Source organism: Thrips palmi, unplaced genomic scaffold (assembly GCF_012932325.1).
Source record: "Thrips palmi isolate BJ-2018 unplaced genomic scaffold, TpBJ-2018v1 HiC_scaffold_5, whole genome shotgun sequence".
In the NCBI taxonomy this organism is placed as follows: domain Eukaryota; kingdom Metazoa; phylum Arthropoda; class Insecta; order Thysanoptera; family Thripidae; genus Thrips; species Thrips palmi.
In genome coordinates, this window is record NW_023144632.1 from 11,045,881 (window position 1) to 11,067,848 (window position 21,968).

Genomic DNA, 21,968 nt, shown 5'->3' on the forward strand with positions numbered 1-21,968 from the left:
GGTTGATACAGGAACGGTGCTGCAGGAAGGCGGAGCGGCCAGAAGGGAGATAACACTACCCCCCCTCCCCTTTCTTTCCCTCTCAATCGTCGTGGGGAAGATAAACTGTGAATAAACTAAGTACTTTCGTATTCTGCTTCTTTGAAGTCAAAGATAATGTTTTATGAACATTAGTAAGTGGAGTTTTCGTCATCCAACATGTGTAGAAACTGTTACCTTTCCGCCCTGCTCGTTCAAGTTGTTGTTATTCCAAAGCTTCGTCTGACAGCAGAAGAGTTTGCTTTGTTTGGGTTCAAATTGCGACGTCGTCGAGCTGCACGTTGTTTATCAGACTATTATGCATACTTTTGTCTTTCTCGTTGCAACTTCTCATAAAAATTAAGTGACTTTATTAGATAACGTATCTGTGTTCTCTCGGAAGTGGGGTTAGGATTGTTGGTGGAAAGCTAGTGAAAGTGCCTTTTCGGCTGCTCCCCCACTGTGCTGAATGGGAGACCATCAGCAGATTGTTTCGTTTTCCTTAATTTATATTTCTCTAGGATTTTGAGCCTTCTTGTAAGGTGATCTTAAGTTATTTTAGAATTCATTTCAGATATGTTCTATTGTTGACATTTAATTTTCCCATGAGTTTACTTATATTTTCTGTCTACTTTGCACTATATTAATGGGGAACTAATTGAGCATGTTTGTTTCCATTTTAGGTTTAACCATGGCGTCGAGATGTCAGAAAAGTGCCTTATTCCTCATTGACTGGTAACATCTGGTCATTGTGCAAGAAATGGAAGAGGCAGTCCAGGAAGAGGAGGATTTTCCAGGGAGGCTTCTGCATCAGGTAAGTGTTTCCCATAATTTGTTTAAAATTATTTGTTATTAAATTTTGACAATCGTTAAAAATGTGTTTGCTCTGCACCAAAAACTTGATTCCTCTTTCAGGCTGCCCTCTGGGATAATGCAGAACTTTTAGAAGACTTATTACATGGAGATCAACTAGCTCACATAAACAGCCAGGACTCTTGGGGTCGAACACCTTTACATGCAGCAGCCACAAACTCAAAATCTCGCTGTCTTTCTGTGTTGTTACGAGCTGGAGGTAAATTTCTTTCATGAACTGCTTTGGTGTGTCATGTTTAGTTGGGTCAATCGAATGAAAATTTCTCTTCAATTTACAGCTAACCCAAATATTTCTTGCGGCCCTCGAGGAGATACAAGAGTAAGTTTTAAATTTAAACTCTATAAAATAATTTGATAACTAGTAAATAAATAAGAAGGACTGTTACGCAGTTTTAATAAATGCATTTTATTTCAGACCCCACTCCATGTGAGTGCAGTCCATGGGCATGTCACCAACGTTCTCCAACTTTTAAGACATCATGCTGACCTCGTGGCTACAGACCGACATGGTCAGACAGCAAGAGACTTGGCAGACAAGGGAGGTCATCATGACTGCATGGCGGTTCTTAAAGAGGCGGCAGGTTAGTACCTGGAGTTTGTCGGCCACTTTGGCGGCTGCTGTTGTGTTGCTTGTTTGGTTCGGGTTGAAGCATGAGAAAAGTCTGGCATTCTCTCCCTGTCCTCTGCCGTCCCGGACGGCCCGTCCGTGGCCGTGCCCCTCACCTTGCCCTACTTTGATAACAAGCTGGGCCTCTCCAGAGGCAGGTTCACCGGACACCGAACGTTGGAGGTCTCAGCCCAGCCCACTGTATGGTATGGGTCACGCTTCCTTGGCCGCGCCGTTGGAGCGCGACGGAGCCGGATGGGTTGCCTACCCCGCTGGCGTTGTGTGTGTGTGGCATGTGTGACTCGCCGCTACACCCCAGACGCACCTGTGGAGGAGCGCGGGCACGGTCACGGGCCTAACCAGATTACGGTCTCTGGGTGACCCAGCCCCAGGCTGCTAGGCCCTTCGTGCCGCCCCCAACCGGACCGCCCCTCAGAGTCGCACGGCGGCCGGTGGATTTGGCAGCGTGGCCGTGGGGCTGCCCCCTGCCCCTCCTTGTTCGCGCCCCGCCCGCCCCGCATCCTCGAACGTTTCGGCTGGGCTGTGGCATCCGCTCTCGAGGCCTGTGTGAGTTTCAAAGTCCCCCGACGACACGCGTAGCCAGGAAACCGAGAGGGGGTGTGTTTTATTCAGCAAGTTGTTTTGCCGGACCTGCTGGGTCCATTGGTTCGCACAGCTCGTTGTTTCGGCGAGGGTGGGATTGGCCCGTATCTCCGCCTGTCCCCCTCCCCTTTCCGCCGGTCCCTCTGGGCTGGGTGGCTGCAAATAGTCGTGGCTGAAGCTGGCTGAAGCTGGGTCAAACTAATTTGTGGTTGACGTTGTTGCGGTGCACGCCCTGCACGCCGCGGCGTGGGGTGGTACGGGCGTCCCCGACGCGACGCACGCCGCGCTGCATCCCTTGGAGACGCCGCGGGGCCGCGGGGCGCAGGGGGCCCAATGAAATGCCGGCGCGGCCGGCGGCACTGGGCTGGCCTGGGGACTGGGGCCGGGGGCCTGGGCTAGCACGGCTCCGCCGCCGCTCTTCGCCGCGCCGCACTCGTGTTGCGTCCGTGGCGCGGCGCGCTTCGCTTCCACCGCCTCGACGCGGTACGCGGTGCGCGGCCGGTGTGCTTCGCCGTTCCTATCGCGCCGCTCGCGTCGACGATCGACGACGCCCTGCTCCTGCTGCACGTCCCGCGTCCCCGCCAAGGATACCGCAAGACTGGTGTGCAAGTAGGACGCGCTGCGCGTCGTGCCGTGTCGCCGCGTCGCGTGCCGCAGTGCGTCCGACTGAAGGCGCGGGGGCAGAGTGGCAGAGCCCGGCCCGGCAGCTCAAACCTCGTCTTCCCGCCAAGCGGCAAGCACAAGCACCCCGCGGTGCCCGGTACGGGCGGGGCGCGTCCAGCCCTATCGCACCTATCGGTCTCGGCCGCTAGTCTCGGGGAAGGCCACTGCGAAGCGCGGGGAAAGTGGTTGCCTGTTCAGTCTCGTGGACGGCGAGTACGGCGAGCTGGTGCGGTGCGCTCATGGTAATGGCGCCAATTATGCCGACGAGCGCGTTCGGCGTCCACGCTCGTGCCGCTCTCCGCGTTCAGTGAGAGTTTGGCGCCAAGACGCGCTGCGGCACACGCGTAGAATTGGGACCTCGCCGGCGCTCCTGGCACGGCTGGCACGGCTGGCTCGGCTGGCACGGTAGACGAGTGAGTAACGGGTTTGGGCGGCTTGGGCCCGGCAGTCCGCACCACAACCTTGGCCGGCGTCGCTTCGTCCGTTTGTTGTCTTCTTTTCGGCGCGTTCTTCTTATTTCTATTTTTATTTTTCTTGCCGCACCTATCCTCCTGCCGCTTCCAGGCGTGCCTGCTGGCTGCCTGCTGGCTGGCCGAGCGCGGTTTGGCGCTGCCGCCGTCTATCTTTCCACGGGCTGTTTTTTCCCACCGTGACTTTCGGCGCGGACAAAGGCGTGGCCGTAAATGTCGCGTCGATGGCCGGCACAGCCATGGCACAGCCGAACCTCGACGGCCGGCCCGGCCCGGGCGGGGCAGTGTCTGGCTGGAGGGTCAAAGCCACCCCGCGCCGCGCAGGCCACGCCAGGCCACGCCGCGACCGTCGTGTTTTCTCGGACTGCATCTCGATGCTCCACGCCGCGCTGCGGCCGGTTGGGTAACGCCCTGCGTGCGCCGCGAGGCGGTGAGCCTCGAGGTTGGAAATGGAGGGAACACTTTGAGGGGCTTCGCCAGGCTTTGCCCTGCTGGAGCGCAACAGCCCACTAGAAACTCCATAGGCTAGAAACTCAAATGCTTGAACCTAACACGCGATGGGTCGTGCGCCCGAAGGTCAATCCGCTGGTGCTCGATCCGAGTTACGTAAACACAGGGGGGCTGCACTTGTGTCCCGAGCGGTGCAGCGCGTGCCCATCCAGCCCCGATTCCGGATTAGTGCTCTGGGTGGGCGGCCGGCGCAGGGCCGCGACAGGTGCTCGTCTGGTCCGTCTCGTCTCGTCCCGGACCGAGTGAGGCGCTCGCGTGTTGCGTCACGCTGTTGTACGTTACGTAAAGTACGCGCCGGCCGGCAAATGCGCTCCTCTTCCACTGTACTACACTTTGGTGTCCGTGCCTGTTGGCTGCAGCCGGCTGCAGCTGTGCGTCGAAAGCCGATTTCAAGATCGGCTGCACAGAGTGGCCGGTAACCTCGCCGGTAACGCGATCCCCGCCGCCGCGCGCCCCCACGTGTGCATGAACATGCCGTCGTGGCGGCCTGGCGCCCACGGCCCGCGACAAGTCGCCTCCATAGCCGCCTCGTGGGGTTGTGTGCAAACGGCAGTGTCGAGTGTCGGGCTGAGCATCCGTGTATGGGCATGGCCGGCGCGGATTAGACTATCGCAGCAGAGCCTCCGGTCAAGAACGAGAAAGCCACCAGAAATCAGCCTTTTTGGGCATTTTGACTGGTTAGATTGAGCCTTTTCTAATTTTCGGATTGAAATGTGACGGAATAAATTCGCGATGTTTGGGTTTCCGGTTCTTCTTCAGTCCGGGTTCGGGCGGAACAGTCTTGCCTCCGTGGCCCGTTCCCGCGCAACGCGTCGCGCTGCGTGGTAGCGCGTGGGCCTTGGCGCCTGCAGGGCGTGGGGTAGGCAGTCCCGCCGCGCCGCCCTGCGCCGCTGGACAGCCTACCCGCCACTCGTCGGGCGCTAAGGGCTAAGGGACGGTGGCGGCGGTGGTGGCCTGGCGGCTGGTCTCGCTCGGTGTGCCGTTGTTATAACGCGGCCAGGATACCGCGGCTCGGCGCGCGGGGCGTTGCCGGCGTTGCCCGCGTTGCCCAATGACGCTGGCCTGACCGGGCCCGGAAGCCGGAGCCAGCCGAGCCGGAGCCAAGCGCCATTCAGTGAGCTGCATGACCGCACGCGTCGCTTGACTTGCTGCATTTGCTGCAACGGCCGGGCCCGGGGGCCCCGGGCTCGCTGGAGGCCCGGCCTGGCTCGCTGCGCCTCTTGATCGCGGCCCGGCGGCCCGGCCTCGGACTTAGCTCTCGTCAAAAAGTTGTTATTTGCGCCGGCCCGGTCGCGCTCTGAGGAATGTCCGCGGCGAAACGGCGCGGTGCAACGACCGCGCTGCCGGTGGTGGCCAGTCGCCGCGGGTTCGAGCCCCGCCCGGGCCTTTCTGCCTTTCTATATTCGGCGGGCGAGGCGAGGCCCCGCGAGGCCGTTCGATGGCGGCGCTTGCTGCGCTGTCCGCGCTGGCGAGTTGACAAAGGAAGCGCGCCCGGCAGATTGCTAGTGGCGTGGACGGCGTGGACGGCCAGCCTTGGCTTGTCAGCCCCGCCTCCGCCATCGGGCTGCCGCCGCTGCCGCCGCTGCCGCGAGGCTGCCCCGAGTGCCGCAGTGTGTGGCTTCTTAATGAGCTTACGGGGCGTCGCGGCGTCGCGTTGCCGATCTGGGCCCTTTTGCGCCATCCGGGTCCCGGTCAAAATTGGGGTCGCGCTCGCTTACTGTTGGGGTGGCTCCAAGGGGCAGGCCGTTAGCGCCCCTCCCCGCGACCCAGCGGCCCAGCGGCCCAGCCCACGGCGTCAGGCATGTGCGAGAGAGTGCGAGGGGCCGGACGTCCTGGCAGTCGCCTTCCGGCCGGCGCGTGGGGCAGGGCAGGCAGGGCCGTCGGGGCCACCACCGCGCCCATGAGGGTACGTCAGTGAAGCGGGACTGTCACGGCGTGCATGTGCTCGTACAGGACGTCTCGGCGCGCAATGAAGCATGAGGTGGATGAACCATGAAGCAACTCCAGCGACTCCTCTCGGTGGCCATCGCCGAGCCTCTCAAAGAGAGATGGCAGTCCCAGCAGGTGCCCCACCCCACGCCGCCGCCGCCGCCGCCCCCGGACCCGCCCCCCGAGTGCGAGGGGGCGGCGGCGGACTCGGCCTTCGACGCGTGCTGCTACTTCGTCGACGACATCACTGAAGGCAAGTCGACGAGGTACCGCCACTCGGTCTCGTCTCTGTCGCCGCCAAGGTGTCTCGATGCTGCGGGCTCCCCTCCCCGTCCAGCCGCCTCCTCGCCCTTTCCCTGACGGCCGTGCGCCCCGTGCACGATGTGCCTGTTGCAGACGCCAAGGAGTCGGTGCGGCGCGGCGCGCACGCCCAGGTCCGCGATGCCGTCATCGCCGGCGACCTGGCGCAGGTACGCAGCCTGCTGGCGGAGCAGGGCCCCGACGCCGAGCTGGTCATCAACATGGCGCCCAACGGCTCCAACACGCTCCTGTTCCTGTGAGTATCAGTGTCCCTTCTGCAGGAGGCGCTCGCGCTCTGCGAGACTCGGCCTACCTGACGGGCTCCTTGTCGTGCAGGGCGTGCGAGCTGGGGCACCGCGAGATCGTGCAGGAGCTGCTGGACCGGCACGCCGACGGCCGCATCCACCCAGTGACGCGCTACTCGCCGCTCTACATCGCCTGCTTCAAGGGCCGCAAGGACGTGGTGCAGATCGTGCTCAAGGTATGCGGCTCACCGACAAATCGGGTTCCAATCTCACGATGGGCTTTTATACACTGATGTACTGACGTCTGTTTTTCTTGCAGCGGTTCCCCGAGCTCGTGAAGCTGTTCACGGTGGAGGAATGGCTGCCAATCCACGCCGCGACCATCAACGGCCACCTGCCCGTCATCGAGCTGCTGCTCAAGCACAGCTACCCGGCCAGCGTGCTGACGACGTTCCAGGACGCCGTCAACGAGTGGGAGTACGAGCTCCCCTTCGACATCAACATGCAGGACCGCACCGGCCAGAACGTGCTGTACCTCGCCTGCGTCCTCGGCAACTTCAAGCTCGTCGACATGCTCCTCAAGTTCCGCGTCACGGCGCGCCGCATCAAGGTGAGTCGTTTGTTTCCATGTCCTCCCTCCAGACTGCAGGGCAAGGACACTAGGACGTCACTGCCCGACTGTTTGGAGTGTAATCGCGCTCGCGACGTAGGCTAACTTGTTGCACCCCTTGACCATGCCTTGGCAGTCCTCCGCTGAGACGGCCGACGGCACCGAGGCCAACGAAGCGACCGAGCTCCGCAGCCCCACGGGGGGCGCACGCCGCATCTCGGACGGCATCCACTCCATCATGTCGCGCCTCAACCTGAGCCTCAGCTCGCGCGGCAACGGCGGCAGCACGGCCTCGGCCACGGAGCGGCAGCTCAGCCCGCTGCTGCTGGACCTGCGCTGCAACGCCAACGCCGAGACGGCGCTGCACGCCGCGGCGCGAGGCAAGCACTGGGACATCACCAACGCCCTGCTGCAGGCCGGCGCCGACCCCAACATCGTGGCGCAGGACCCCGTCCCCGGCAGCGGGCCTGCCGCGTACTCGTCTGCCGGCCACGACGAGGGCGGCGGCAAGGCCGCGGGGCCGCAGGGCGGGCCGCAGGGTGGGGGCTCCACGGCCCTCGTGGAGGCGTGCCGCAACCGGGACATCGGCATGGTGGACCTGATGCTGCGGTTCGGGGCGCGCGACGACGAGTGCCGCGCGCTCAGGGTGGCGGCCGGCCACGGCCACGGCACGGCCAAGGAGGACATCCTGCTGGCCAAGCTTCTCTCCATCAAGGTACGGCCCGGTTAGCGGCGAAAGCTGGAAACTACTCGGCGGGAACGCGTATGCTGACAGTCTTTCTTCTGTGTAGGCCCACCCGGACCCCGAGTTCAAAATCAACAAGAAGGCCATGAGCGACAACGTGCCGGCGGCTAGCCAGTTCGCGGGGCTGGCCAGCCTCACGTACAGCTCCATGTTCCCCAACACGCCCGCCATGATCAACTGGCACGGCTTGCGCTGCGGGCTAGCACAGGTCAGTGGCAAATCCTTCAAAAATGGTGCTGTTTGATTTATTTCGTCAGACCGCATCGTAATTATTGATTGTCCTAACATTCCCTCTGGTATGATGCTGCAGGTGCGCACGCAGTGGCTGGTGGACGCGGCGCTGCACGTGAACCCCAAGCTGAAGCTCAACCCTCGCAACCAGGACATCGCCTTGTACGCCATCACGCGCCTGGACCTGTCCAACAACGCGCTGGAGTACGTGCCCGCCGCCGTGATGCAGCTGCAGAGCCTGCGCTACCTCAACCTGGCCAACAACAAGCTAGAGCGGCTGCCTGAACCCGGAGGGTCGCCTTCGTCGCGTGGCGTCAAGGGGCGGTCCAAGGGAAAGCTTCGAGGAGCTGCGAGTGAGGAGGCGGCGTACAACGCGCCCTCGCTCAAGGAGCTCTACCTGCAGGACAACCGTCTCGTTCAGGTAACTTGTTCAAAAACGTCGAAGTTTGTACCCGCCTGCCGCCACACGGCTGGGCGTGGTTTCAGTACCCGGGTACTCTAGAACAGAATGTTTTGGAACTTTTTATCATGAAGCTAACGGTTCAATGTATTGCTGTGGTGCAGGTGCCCGAGGAGGTGTTCTCGCTGCCCAGTCTGGTGACGCTGGACGTCTCCAACAACCAGCTGCAGGCGCTGCCCTACTCTATGTGGCGCGCGCCCAAGCTCAAGGAGTTGAACGCCGCCTTCAACCTGCTGCGCGAACTTCCCTCCGAGCACCCCTTGGGGCACCCCGTCGGCCTGGGGCTTGGCTTCGGCCACGGCCATGGCCACGGTGCGGCCGCGGACACGCTGAGCGTGTCGTCCGTCGACTCGAGCCGCTCCTCGACGGACACGTGTGGCGGTGCGCTCGAGGCCCTGGAGGAACTGAACCTCAACTTGCTGTCGCCCGCGGAAGACGCCCTGGACAGCCGGTCGCTGCACGCCTCGTACGCCAGCGCCAAGACGCTGCGGCAGCGCGACCTGGCGCACCACAACATGTGGAGCCGCGGCCACGGCGTGGAGGTGACGGAGCAGATCCTGCTCAACGAGGGTGACCAGGAAGGCTGCTCGCAGCTGTCTGCCCTCAACCTCGCCCACAACCAGTTCGCCAGCATCCCCGCCGCTCTGCCATGCCTAGCTGTCAACCTCACCCGCCTCAACCTCGCCTACAACAGTCTGCGCTCCATGGGCTACATCACGTCCTACCCCAACTCGCTCAAGCAGCTCGACCTGTCGCACAACCAGGTGTCCTGCTGGCCCAGCCTGCCCCAGGTTAGCACCATGGCCCGCCCTCTTCACTTTTCAAGAATTAGTGGAATTTCATTCCTACCGTATGCTCACCGTGCTCGTTTTGTTGCAGATGGACCCCGCCGCCTTGGCCTGCTTCGCGCCCAGCGCTGAAGCCGCCGCTCCGGCCTCGCCGCCCATCCCCACCGCGGCCCCAGCCATGGTGAAGCTGCCCGCGCTGGGCGGCGCGCTGCAGTGCCGCCGCACGCTGCGCAGCGTCATCCTGGACTGCGTGTGCGTGCACCGCCGCCACCTGCGCCTCGACAACATGCGCACCCTCATCCTGACCGACAACCGCGTGACGCGCATCCAGCTGTCGACGGATGACGACGGCGGTGGCGGGGTGGATGACGAGGAGTCCACGGACGCGGACTTGTCAAGTGCGGCCTCGTCCGCGCGCCACCAGGGCTCTGGGAGCTCCAAGGCGCGCCTCATGATGCCTAACCTGAGCATGCTGGACCTGAGCAACAACCAGCTCAAAGAGATACCACACAACATCCACGAGCTGAGCAACCTGTCGGTGCTCAACATCAGCGGCAACGCGGACGTGTGCGAGCTGCCGCACCAGATGGGGCTGCTGTCGCGCCTCTGGAACCTCAACACGCGCGGCTGCAACCTGCAGGAGCCGCTCAAGTCCATGATCGACTCGAAGAAGTTCAAGACCATGGACGTCATCGGCTACCTCAAGTCCGTGCTGGAGGACGCCAAGCCTTACGCGCGTATCAAGCTAATGATCGTTGGGGTGCAGGTAAGTATCATTTTCCTTATCGATTGTCCGCATTGTCGACGGCTGTGTGTGACGCATGAACGCTTCGCTTCCAGGGTATCGGCAAGACCTCCCTCCTGGAGCAGCTGCGCCAGGAAGGCACAGGGTCCTTCCGCAAGCGGCCCGCTGGCCCGGAGCACTGGGCCAAGCGCATGGGCAACAAGAACGTCAACACCAAGACCTCGCGCGGCATCAACATGTCCACCGTGGGCGTGGACATCGGGGACTGGGTGTACGAGAAGAAGCGGGGGCAGTCCAACTCCAACTACGGCCCCGTCGTCTTCCGCACCTGGGACTTCGGCGGCCAGCGCGAGTACTACGCCACGCACCAGTACTTCCTGTCCAAGCGCAGCCTCTACCTGGTGGTGTGGAAGATCTCGGATGGCGCCAAGGGCATCCAGGAAATCCTGCAGTGGCTGGTGAACATCCAGGCGCGCGCGCCCAACTCCCCCGTCATCATTGTGGGCACGCACTACGACGCGGTGCGCGACAGCCAGGGCGCCATGCCCGCCGCTGTGTCCGAGGACCTGCAGCAAATGATTCGGGACAAGTTCATCAACATCGTGGACGCGGAGAAGTGTGGGTTGCCGCGCGTCCTCGACACAATCGAAGTGAGCTGCAAAACGAGGCACAACATCAAGCTGCTCTGCAACCTCATCTACGACACCGTCTTCAGTCTGCGGCCCCCAGGTGAGTGACACAATCCACTAGGTCGTGCTCACCGTGACTCGGTCCGTCTGGAGACCCTCTCTGACCTCCTCGTGTTTAGGGAGCAAGGAACTTCTGCTGGAACAGAAGGTCCCCGCCAGCTACCTGATGTTGGAGGACGTCGTGGGACACCTTGCCGCGGAACGCAAGTCCAAAGGCGTGGACCCGGTCCTCAACGCAGAGCAGTACAAGGCGGTCGTATGGTATGAGATGCAACACCGGTACGGCAGGACTTTCAGAGACTGGTCTGAGCTGCATCAAGCAACCTTATTTTTGCATGATAACGGTAAGCTCTATCTTTCACAGTATCTTGCTTAAATACTTGGGTTTGGCTTTCTTTTTTCACTGTCCTTTTGTTTTATTTCTCTTTTAGGCTTGCTGTTACACTATGATGACGCAACTCTTAAAGACTTATACTTTCTTGACCCTCAGTGGCTCTGTGATATGTTAGCCCATGTAGTAACTATTCGGGAAATAAATCCATTTGCAAGAACAGGTAACTGTCTTATGAATTGAGATTAATTAATTCTTGGTTTCAAAACTATCACACAATTGAGCAGAAACTAACTATTTGATTGTTTTTACAGGAGTAATGAAGCTGGATGATCTTAAGCATGTATTCAAATCTTCGGCAATAGGTCCTGTTGACACAAGAGGCTACATTGTGAGTCTGCTTAACAAGTTTGAAGTTGCTTTGACGTGGGACAGTCGAACTCTTCTCATCCCATCCTTGTTGCCCTGCGAAGAAGACTTGCAACTCCCTTCAACAAACCCTGTCAGGGTAAAGGTGCTGTGCCACCACTACTCCTGCATGGTATTTTGGTTTGGGTGACATGTGCCGTTTGAACCTTTCAATAATTAGATAATTTTGTGTTATAATTTTTGGTTGCTTTGAGTTTGAGGTGGATTTGGTTTGGTTTTTGTTGTGTTTTTGTAGAAAATTTGATGTTTAGATTAGATAATTTTCTAATTTATTAAATGATTTTGATTTTTTAATGCACTTTTTACTAAGCTAGTGGTATACAGCCAATGAAAATGTTGCACATCACTTACTCCAAATATTTATGCAGCAGTAACTTGTGGCTTGAATTTTGCATGTATGTGTTCTTTTCTAAAGTTTGTTTTCAAAATGACTCATGGATGTTTTTTGTCTTTGCAGATTCCTGTGCGGTCTAGAGGGTGGGCTGTTCGCAGTAAAAAAGCTGCTAGCGCTCCTGCAAGAGTGCATATTGGCAATTCTTCATTCTACACATCTGTATCTCAAGATTCCACCGGTCGCATAACACCCTCCTCGCCATGTAAGGAATCTCTTCTTATCTTTACATTGTTTTTTTAAACAGGAGCCAAGTAAAAATATCATTTGTTCATTTCCAGCTATTGAAGCAGCACTGGAGGTCGAGCCTAGTGCCTCTGCTATTGCTGCTGCTGCAAGCTGCGAGTTAACACATCGTAGCGATCCCGAAGTATCCATCCGGCGCTTGCTCCTCATGTCGTACTTCCCCAGTGGGTTTTGGTCTAGATTAATGACCCGTATCTTGGCTGATGATGCTGTTGTAGACATAGTGCGTTCCTTCTTTGTCATGCCCAAGGAGGTGACAACAGATGCTCGCCTAGCTCAGATGTTAGATGTTCGTGCTGACTGGTTTCTTTGGCAAACAGGTAATGTCTATTAGTAAGAAAACTCATATTTTACAATTAATATTATAATTCTTAGATTGCTGTCCAGTTTATTTTCTATTAAATTGCCCTTTCTTTTTGTTTGAAGGAATGGAGCTACGCTATGCGGACACAACATTATTCCGTATGAAAGAAATCTTACGAACAATGAAAAACAGCCCCATGGACTATAGCCAACTTCAGTTAAGGGTTAAGCAAGAAGGAACTTGGACAGATGTAGACCTAGCCAACTCCTCCATCCTGGAAATATACTTTCCTGTGGACACAGTTGTCATCAAGCGACCTATCACAGACGAGTTGTCTGGTGACAGCCCCATTGGTTACCAAGCTGTTGTACTAGATCCAAACCTAGAGTATGTCACCAAGTTGCTTGCCTTAGCTGTGGATCATATTGATGTCCTGCTGGAAGACTGGTATCCCACACTAGGCACAAGGTTTGTGCATACCTCTGAGGGGCGGTTTCTTGTCACTCGCCTTGTGCCATGCCCTCGCTGTATCAGTCTTAATTGTGAAAATGGTGATGGTACTAGACCTCGAACTCGCTCAGATGACTCTGATGACTGGGAACATGTCTCTCAATCTGATCGCCCTACAGTTCCCAAGGTATGCATCATAGATCATTTCAGCTCTTCTTATTTTCTCTTGGATGTGCTAGGAATTTTGTTATTCATTTGCTGTTTGTGCTGTTTAGACGCCTTCACATGCTGACAATGAATCCGGTTTCTTGAGCCGATTGACCAGAAAAAGTCAGGAAAGTTGTGCTTCAGATGGTGATAGTGGGGTTGGCCCGGAAAGTGCTGGATCCAGGTTGGTTATAATTTTAAATTACACTCATCAATAAAGTATTTGGTGTGGGAAAAGCAACCTCATTTTATGTCATCTCATCTTTATTTTGTCAGTCGGAATCCATCGAAAGAGGGCCATCCTCGCTACAGTGAAGAAGCTTTTCGTCCTGTGGATGATTCTTTGATGCAGTTCAGTTGGATGGTTGAAGAGTGCATCTTGGCAGCCTATGACAAGAAATGTGTCACTTGCCCTACGCATGGAGACTTCCCTTTAGCGCAGGTTGCCCCGGATACGGTAAGATTTATGGAGGTCTCTAGAGCCTGTAAAGGCAGCTTTACTGCTCTGTTGCATTTTCTCTGAATTGTTGGCTATACTCTGGCTCTGACACAGATCTTCCTGGACTTGGGTGAGAGCTACCTGATCCGGCCTGAGTACATGCAGCAAGGCAGGCTGCTGGGCCGCGGGGCCTTCGGCTTCGTGTTCAAGGGGTCGTGCCAGCGGCCGGGCGGCGTTCGCAACGCCAGCTTCAACGTGGACGTGGCCATGAAGATGCTGCAGCCCGTGCAGCCCGGGCCCAACGCTCACCAGTCGGCCGTCATGGCCTTCAAGGCGGCGCAGGGCAAGTGGTCGCGAGACCCCCTTCAGTACGCCACCAAGGCCTACTGCAACGCGCGCCAGGAGCTCAACATCCTGCTCAGCCTGCGGCACCCCCACATCGTGCCTCTCGTGGGGGTGTGCACCAGCCCGCTGGCCCTGGTCCTGGACCTGGCGCCCCACGGCGCGCTCTCCGCCGTGCTGCGCCACTACCGCCGCTCCGGGGCCAGGCTCGGGCCCTTCGCGCTGCAGGCCATCATCCTGCAGGCTGCCAAGGCACTCGAGTACCTCCACCAGCAGCACATAATTTACCGTGACCTCAAGTCCGAGAATGTGTTAGTCTGGACGCTGCCGCCACCTTTCCAGGACCACCCCGACGACCTGGTGCATATCAAGCTCGCTGACTATGGTGAGTTTTAAGTTCATTTTTTTCTTAGGCCACCTCAACCTTCTCCCTTTTCTCGTTGTTTTTATATTTAATTCTTCCACAGGTATAAGTCGACTCACTCTGCCATCGGGAACAAAGGGCTATGGAGGAACAGAAGGGTTCATGGCGCCAGAAATTATGAGATTCAATGGAGAGGAAGAATACACAGAAAAGGTAACTTTCATCATTCTCTTCAAAACTTGGACAACCCTTATTTATTGTTTAGTTTCTTAATGTAAATCTTTCATGTTGCAGGTTGATTGTTTCTCCTTTGGCATGTTCATCTACGAGCTTCTTACACTACACCAACCCTTTGAAGGTCATGAGTCTGTCAAGGAGTGCATCCTGGAGGGTGGCCGCCCTCCTCTGACGTATCGGGTATGTCACCCACAGAACTAATGTCCCCAGAAATTGAAGTCGCAAAACTTCCTTACGTTCCTTCCTCTTTCCCCGTCCAGGAGACGCAGTACCCTAGCTACATGCTGGACCTGATGGCGCTGTGCTGGTCGCAGCAGCCCACGGACCGGCCCTCTGCCAGCCAGGTGGTGTCGATCTCCTCTGCCCCCGAGTTTACTCACCTGTGCGACGCGGTGTCGCTGGACCACGCCGAGACCGTGGTGGGCGTGGCCGGCGCGGGGCTGGGAGGCAGCGGTGGCGAGGACGGCGTGGCGGGGGCGTGGCTGGCGCGCGGAAGCACGGTGGACTTGCTGTTGGCCTCGCTCAGCAGTTGGCTGCAGTCGTACAGCCTGTCCGCGCCGAACACGCTCTCTGCAGCCTGCTTCGTGCCCGGCCTCGGGGGCCTCGGCCTCGGCCAAGCCGGGGCCGTGTGGCTGGGCGACGCGGCCGGACTGATCCACGCGTACTCGGCCTCGGACTGTTCGCACCTCTTCTCCTACCGCCTGGACCCGGACGAGCAGCCTGGCGCCAGCGTGTGCTGCCTGCTGCCACTGCCCGCGCTGCAGAGGGTGGCCGTGGCCATGTCCAACGGCCGCCTCTTCCTGGTGCGCAGCGACACGCTGCCCGCCGCGCCGACCATGGCCGAGGGCAGCTTCGTCATGGCCGAGCTGGGCAGCAGCAGCTCGCTGTACTCTCTGGCCGCCGTCTTCCTCGAGGACACGCTCTGCGAGTTGTGGTGCGGAGAGGACCATGGCAACGTGTCCGTCTACACGATCCACGACAATGTAGTCACGGGCCACGACGTGCTGCAGCATCCGGATCAGGACCAAGACAACGCGGAGGTGCGACACTTAGTGTCGGCAGCGGAGTCATCCCCTTCCTCGGCCCCGTCGGTGTGGTCGTGCGCGTACCCCAGCAGCGTGGTGCACCAGTGGGACGTGGAGTCCAAGTCCCTCATCAACAAGCTGGACTGCTCCAAGCTTGTGCCGTGTTCGGAGAGCCTCAAGTCCATCAGCATCGAGGAGCACCTGAGCCCCGGCCGCTGCCAGGTCACCGCGCTGGCGGTGCAGCGCGCCGAGCTCTACATAGGCACAACGTGGGGGTGCGTGGTGGTGGCGGAGCGCGCCACTCTCCGGCCCATCACCGTGTTCAGGCCCTTCGAGGAGGAGGTGAGCGCCATCGTGCCCCTGGGGCTCGGTCAGGGTGCCTCTGCCACACGGCCCGAGAGCTCCCTCAGCGAAGTCTCTTCTTCCTCCACCCCCGCGTCTGCCGCGTCGGCCTCGTCCAACTCCAACTCGACCTCCGGCACAGGGAGCACGTCGGACGCCGGCTTCGGCCAGAACACGCCCAGCAACGGGCTGGGGCCGTCCTTCGGTGAGCATTGCAAGGGCCAGGGACATGGCCTCGGCCAGGGTGGCCCCGACTACCCCTTGGTGGCCACGGTGGGCCGCGGCTACCGCAGCCTCATCAGCCGCTACACCGACACCATGGCCACCTTGAGCAGCAGCGACAGCGCGAGCGGCACCTGCGCGCTGCTATGGCGTGCCCAGCACTGGGCTGTGCGGTAGCTGCGGTAGCTTCTGCGCCCTTCAAGCATCTAGCGTCCAGTTGGACCGACTAGTCAACGTAGTTAGCATCTGCCGGTCCACACGTACACCTCGGACACTTTCTAGTCATAAATACCGCCCAACTGGCTACATCTCGTGTTTTAATTTCCTCCCGTTTTATTTTTTTCTAACGAAAGGGCTGTGAACTTATTGATTTTTGAGACCGTATTGTTGATCCTATGAAACAAGGCCAAAGGCTTGAGTGAGAATGCAGGTTACGCTGCATACGCCTATTTTTAATGTAAGATAAAAACTTTAATCATTCCTGCTGTACTGTTCCAGGAAAAACTGACTGATTGATAAGTGGTGTATTTTTTAATTTCTGTCTTTGTGAATTTTTTTTTCTTTTCATCTTTTCTATGTAGCTGTTATTGCATTTTTATGTGCAATTTCTATTTCCAGTTTCCATTAACACCAAATAGGAGACAGTTATGTGATTTTTGATTTGTGTTAGTTTTAATGAACTGAATGATTTCTTTATGAATTAAATGATTTGTGCTCGATAGCCCTACAATCTACACTGTACTGCTGCAGAGTTCTGATAAAATTGTTTTGCTTGTGTTTTCTCATGTATAAGTGACTCTGCATGTATCGCTTGACAATATTTAAAAAAATAATGAATGCAGGTTTGTTGTGATATTCTTGAAGTTTTAGCTGTACATTTGTGCTAAATGTACAAGAGATGTTGAATATGCTCGTATTTGTTGCCTATCCTTTACTTTAAAGTATTCAAATATATGACGATTATTTTCAATGTAGTAGCAATCTTGTTGATAACTCTATATTTTTACTTTAAATGTTCTGCCTCTTTTGGGCAGTTTTGAACTCTTTGTGTTTACACTACTTACTAAGTTCATATTTGTGATATAGATATGACATTAATTATTCAATCTTCTCATGTAAAGATTTATTAATCTTGCAACCCATTCATTGAATTTGTAATAGGTGAGATAATCTTATCTCAATTTTACTCGACAGCTTAACTAGATAAATTTTGACTATTGCCCTTGTCACTCTCCTGATAAGAAACATGCTGTATTAGTTTCACAGCACTTAATAAATAGTGTCTTCTTCTGTTCTGTCAAAAGAAAATGACCTAATGCACAGATGAAGCAATCAATTTTGAAGACTATTTGCTTTCATTATTGACAAGTTAAAGTCTGTGTTGTGTTATTCAAACACACCATCCTCACTAATGCTGTGACGCCACGTTCAACGGAACCCTTTTATCTGACATCTAGTCACTATTGGCATCGTAAGTCATGTTAGTCTACATTTGCTGTGCTTTGGTATTGTAAACAATATGTCTAGAACTGTACATGGCTGAGAGTAGAAGACTTTTAAGCAGTAATAAACGGTTCTTTCAACTAAGACAGTTTACTTGAACAATTTGTTAATTTATATAAAGCTGTGTCAATGTAATTAATATACTGTCAAAGCATACTACCATCAAAAAAATTAATATTTAAAGAGTAATTTATGTTCTTGTTTCGGGGATTTCTTTCACTCTGAAGACTTTGTCAATACCAAATGATATGGTAATATGGTACCATATGGTTGTACTACCTGATAATTTATGTCATGTGTCATGTTATTTCTTATAACTGACTTTTTAATTAAAGACTTTTTTTGTGATTTCTGACTTTTAATGCTTTTTTAATTTAATACTCCTAAGATGAACACATGTGCCTAATGGACTTGACAACACATGCCGCCTTAGACTTCAATTTTGAGAGTGATTGATGAACTCAACAGCCCTTTTTACTTTTTCTCTCACCCGGCTTATCGCCGCCTTCATAGATAATACCTCGGTGATCAGAGCATCAGGCAAGTAAACTGGGATACAACACTTTCTCAGCAAAGATAGAGAAAAAATTGAGCAGAACTCTCGCCTGCCACGCGGGCAGCGTGTTCGCTCCCTGGGTGATGCACTGTTTGCAAAGTACGAATCATTCCTTTGCGGCAAGGACCTGTGGATACACATGCCTCCGTGGCGCAATGGTTAGCGCGTTCGGCTGTTAACCGAAAGGTTGGTGGTTCGACCCCACCCGGGGGCGTTGTTTTGTTCATCGTCCTTGTCAGCATGCTGTAGAGGATTAGTGTTGCTTGCCATCTATTTTCCACAATGTGTTCTTTCAGTAAGGCATTAGAAGGAAAAGAAAAGGAAGAGACAAAATGACTACAATGCTAAGTCTTTTAAATCCATATCAGTAATCACAGAATTGAGTTTACAATACGGTGTAATAGAAAGTGACAAATCAAGATTTTCTTTTATGCTTGGACTTGTGCTTTTTATGTCTCTTATCTTTTTTCTTCTTTTTTTCTTTTTTGTGTTTTTTCTTCTTAGACAATTTCTTTTTATCACTACCTGATGATGAAGAATCATCAGAATCACTTGACGCAATTGTATTTTCACTTTTTACTTTACGCTCGACCCAAAGGGCACTCTCACTTTTTCGATGTGATTTAAATGTGTCAGAAGAACTTGGAACATTCATTTTCGGCGTTGCTGTCGGTAGTCTTGGACCATACATCATATCATCTCCTTGAGCATCATCTTTTATCAAGGAATGATGTATTTCACCAGTTTCTCTTTCAGATACGGTGGTCTTTTCTTCCTGTTTTTCTGAAGGTCTTGTATTGAGAGCGTCTAGGTCAAGATTAGCAAATATACCCCTTGGTGGTGATAGATTGCGAGGAGCAACAAGATCCTCTTTGGAAATATTTTTTGCTAGAGCAGTGTTGGCTTGAGAACCAGTATCATCTTCAGAGTCTGATTCAGAATCTTCACTACTTGAAAGGAAGATGGCTTTGAACAGGTCAGGTTTCTCTTCAGGTTCTGGCTGCTCCTTTCCCTGTAAAAAGAATTTAAAGTCAAAACAATTTCCTGAGTTAGGAAAAAAAAGACAAGACAAGAAATGCAATAGAAGGAAACTTGCCGTATCATCAGCTAGCAGTCTTGCCAATGTATCAGAAATGTTGTGAACCTTCTTGGTAGCTTCAGGTCCTTCATTAAGATCATCCTCAGGCTTATCTTGTTTTGCTTGAGAACTTGAAGGGTGTTCTGCTACAGTTGGGATACAGTCAGAAGCGTCTTCTTTCTCCACATGTTGGACTTCCACTGAGGTGTTATGAGAACTGGCCTCTAGATAGTCAAACACCGAAAAAGAGCTGGGGCGTTGACCTGGCTGAGTCATTTCTGGAAGACTGTTATCATATTTATAAAAAAAAGAAACAAACAGAAAAACACCATTATTTCTTGAGATACATTTAATAAAAATTAAATTGCAATGATAAAAAAGATACTGAACACTTCTTACCAAGAAGGTTGTGGAACATTGAATCTTTTGCACAACAGAGCACAAGGTTGCCAACTTCCTCTTGTCCTAGTTAGTTTTCCAAATAATTTCATTTTGGCTGCATTTCGCATTTCCTCATTACCATGTTTCATTTTTTCTACAGGAATGAGTGGGTTCAAACTGTCGTCTGATTGTGATGCTGACACAAACCTGTGAGCATAGACATTACAAATAAAATGTAAAAAGAATAATGATCAGAGTTTCATTAAAGGAACATTAGGATAAGTAATGTATTAACTAAACGTTTGAAATCCTACCTGTCATTCATGATGCCACTTAATGGTTTGTACAGTCGAGCAGCTTGTTCAAATTCACTCCTTTCATGTTCTTTGTCCCACTCAGTCATAGAAGCAGGCTGAATTGTGGGCAGTAAATCTAAAATTTGAACAAAAATCATTCAGTTTAAAGTTGTTAATTATATGGCTATCCAAATTTTTAAAAAATGGACACAAACACTGTCAGGAACAGTTATTTTACCTCTCTGACCATATTTAGTGAGTTCTAAAAACCTCTCATAGCGAGCCTGTTTTTCTGGTTGAGATATGAAAGGTCGAAATGAGCTAGTTCCAGCTAAAGGGATAGTGTCAGACGAAGCCATCAGTGGTGACTGTGCAAGCGATGTTGATAAGACTTGAGGTACTGGTGGACGTACATCACTGGTAGGAGGTGCAGCGGGTTTTGGTAATGGCTCATCTAATATACTCCCTCTGTTAAATTCAAAAGAACAAAACTATTAACTTTAAAGCATTTCATATAACTTATCCATGAAATACACACAAAAAAGCCAAGTGCCTGTACCTTACTCTTGCATCCAGATCATGCCTTCCAAGACCTTGTTTCTTTGCAACATTTTCTTTTTCTCCTTTGCTGTTCACATCCCATCTTGATGTTCTTGTTTCATGGAAAGCCTTGAACCCAGGAGGTAGATCTGGTGGTCGGAAAAATTTTCTCTGTGAGTTCGGCTTATTCTTGCCAAGAATAAAGCCCTCTAGGGGTGCCCCTGCTTCTCGAGGAGCAGTCAATGCAAGATGCCCTCGCTTCTCCAAGGCTCGTTCTTCCTTCTTCCGCTGAGCTATCATGGAACTGGATTCCAAAGCAAAGTCATACTGGGACATGTCATCCCTTGAATAGATGTCTTCATCATCTTCTTCAAGAGCCCCAACCCCAAATGCCTGCATACATGAAAATTAATTGAGAAATAAATAAAATCAACTTACTTGTTAAAAGGAGTATTTATAACCCACATACCTGTCCCCAAATTGCAACTTTTTTCTTCTTCTCTTGCATTCCAAGGTAAGATGGTTCAAATAATTGAACATGCTTAGAAAGAACAGGCCTCTTATCAAGACCCTTGTAACCAATTCCAAACACATCATCTTTAGTTTTAACAATAAATGCTTCATAGTCATCAGGTGCAAAAGTGATGGATTTCAATTCACTATCTGATTCATCAGATGAATCATTTTCACTGTTTGCTGAAGTGTTTTGGGGTAACAACTGACATCCATATACTTTTTTAGAAGCCTTCCTAATCTCTCGCTGTTGAGTTTTCTTCTGCTGATGATTTAGACGTGGGCCCACACCTTGGCCTGGACGCCATCCCATACTTCTTAACAAGCGGACTCCAACAGTTTCTCTGCAAACAGAAAGAAGAAGTTTTTTTAAACAGGAAGATTGAGCAATTGAGGAATTAATAAAGGTATGTTTGACATAAATACTTACTTGGCTGGTTGCAAAATGTCTCTAAGAACTGGTTGACCAGGAATAGGTCCGGTTGATAAATTCATGAGATGTCTTTTGCGAGATGAGCTCTGCTTATAATCAGAAGTTGCTCGTAGAACTTTTGGAGCAATACCAAATTCACCTGTATCCTGAGAATGAGCACATATCCAGCTGTGTAAGATTAATTTTCTTAGGCACATAATAGAGCAGTAAACTACATGCTACATACTTCATCATCCATAAAATCTTCCGGTTTTTGGAACTGTGAAGTCGCCTTTTCAGAGCGTGAAGACTTAAAAGCGGATGGTGTCCACCCCTCTTCTGAGCCAACGCTATTAAAGTATCCTGCTGAGAATCCTCCGGTAAAAGCTCCATGGAATCTTCTACGTCCATACTTGTCTCGTACCTCTTGTTCCTCAATGGGAGTTGGCTTTTTACTAGGAATCGCATCTGCAAGACAACAACAGTGTCAAAATATTTGTCATGATGCATCACATACCTCTCGTTTGAAGAACTATACCTTCTTCAATGGGATCCAATGGGGTACCGTAGAACGCTAAATCTTCGTCGTCTGAAGACATTTTGGTAATGTGTACTTTTGATATGCGATAGCTAGGGTTAGAATCGTTACACCCCACTTTAAGTGAAATTATTCAGTTTCGATAAAACGTCCAGCTGCACCCAAAAAAAGGGCAAATACTAAAAGAGCTTGGATTGTGACTAGAGTGGGCGTAAAGTCAATCCGTCATCGTGTAGTTTTCAGCATTTTCTATGAAATCGGTCCATACTCGCTGTTTATTTTGTGAAAACATAGCCATATCGTGCGACTACGGCGTAGAGCGCTGCCTTATTCGCA

At 53.1% G+C, this 21,968-nt stretch overlaps 2 protein-coding genes and 1 non-coding gene across 7 annotated transcripts; 2 read left to right on the forward strand and 1 right to left on the reverse strand.

Moving 5' to 3' along the window:
• Positions 1–64: 64 nt before the first annotated feature.
• LOC117650306 (leucine-rich repeat serine/threonine-protein kinase 1) lies at positions 65–17,673 on the forward strand. 5 transcript variants are annotated; one of them, XM_034393625.1, is made up of 26 exons: positions 65–173; positions 702–832; positions 934–1,090; positions 1,170–1,210; positions 1,307–1,472; positions 6,070–6,229; positions 6,310–6,454; positions 6,538–6,828; positions 6,965–7,543; positions 7,620–7,781; positions 7,884–8,225; positions 8,369–9,055; positions 9,144–9,818; positions 9,893–10,526; positions 10,606–10,830; positions 10,918–11,040; positions 11,132–11,331; positions 11,704–11,842; positions 11,919–12,203; positions 12,310–12,824; positions 12,913–13,028; positions 13,121–13,301; positions 13,398–14,010; positions 14,093–14,202; positions 14,284–14,406; positions 14,487–17,673. In XM_034393625.1, exons 2-26 carry the CDS (start codon positions 779–781, stop codon positions 15,990–15,992), a joined length of 8,229 nt encoding a protein of 2,742 aa, XP_034249516.1. In that variant the 5' UTR covers positions 65–173; positions 702–778; the 3' UTR covers positions 15,993–17,673. The 5 variants fall into 5 exon arrangements, with proteins under 5 accessions (XP_034249516.1, XP_034249519.1, XP_034249517.1 ...); XM_034393628.1 differs by having other exon boundaries at positions 89–107; XM_034393626.1 differs by lacking the exon at positions 65–173 and adding an exon at positions 215–378.
• A 342-nt stretch (positions 17,674–18,015) lies between these two features.
• Trnan-guu lies at positions 18,016–18,088 on the forward strand. The gene has a single exon. It is a non-coding gene; the product is annotated as a tRNA-Asn (tRNA).
• Positions 18,089–18,207: 119 nt separating this feature from the next.
• LOC117650311 (G patch domain-containing protein 1 homolog) lies at positions 18,208–21,962 on the reverse strand. Its single transcript, XM_034393642.1, has 10 exons — positions 21,633–21,962; positions 21,342–21,562; positions 21,113–21,261; positions 20,639–21,026; positions 20,189–20,562; positions 19,868–20,097; positions 19,648–19,765; positions 19,352–19,540; positions 18,971–19,238; positions 18,208–18,886 (listed from the first exon to the last, which is right to left on the reverse strand). Exons 1-10 carry the CDS (start codon positions 21,691–21,693, stop codon positions 18,290–18,292), a joined length of 2,595 nt encoding a protein of 864 aa, XP_034249533.1. The 5' UTR covers positions 21,694–21,962; the 3' UTR covers positions 18,208–18,289.
• Between the last annotated feature and the right edge of the window lie 6 nt (positions 21,963–21,968).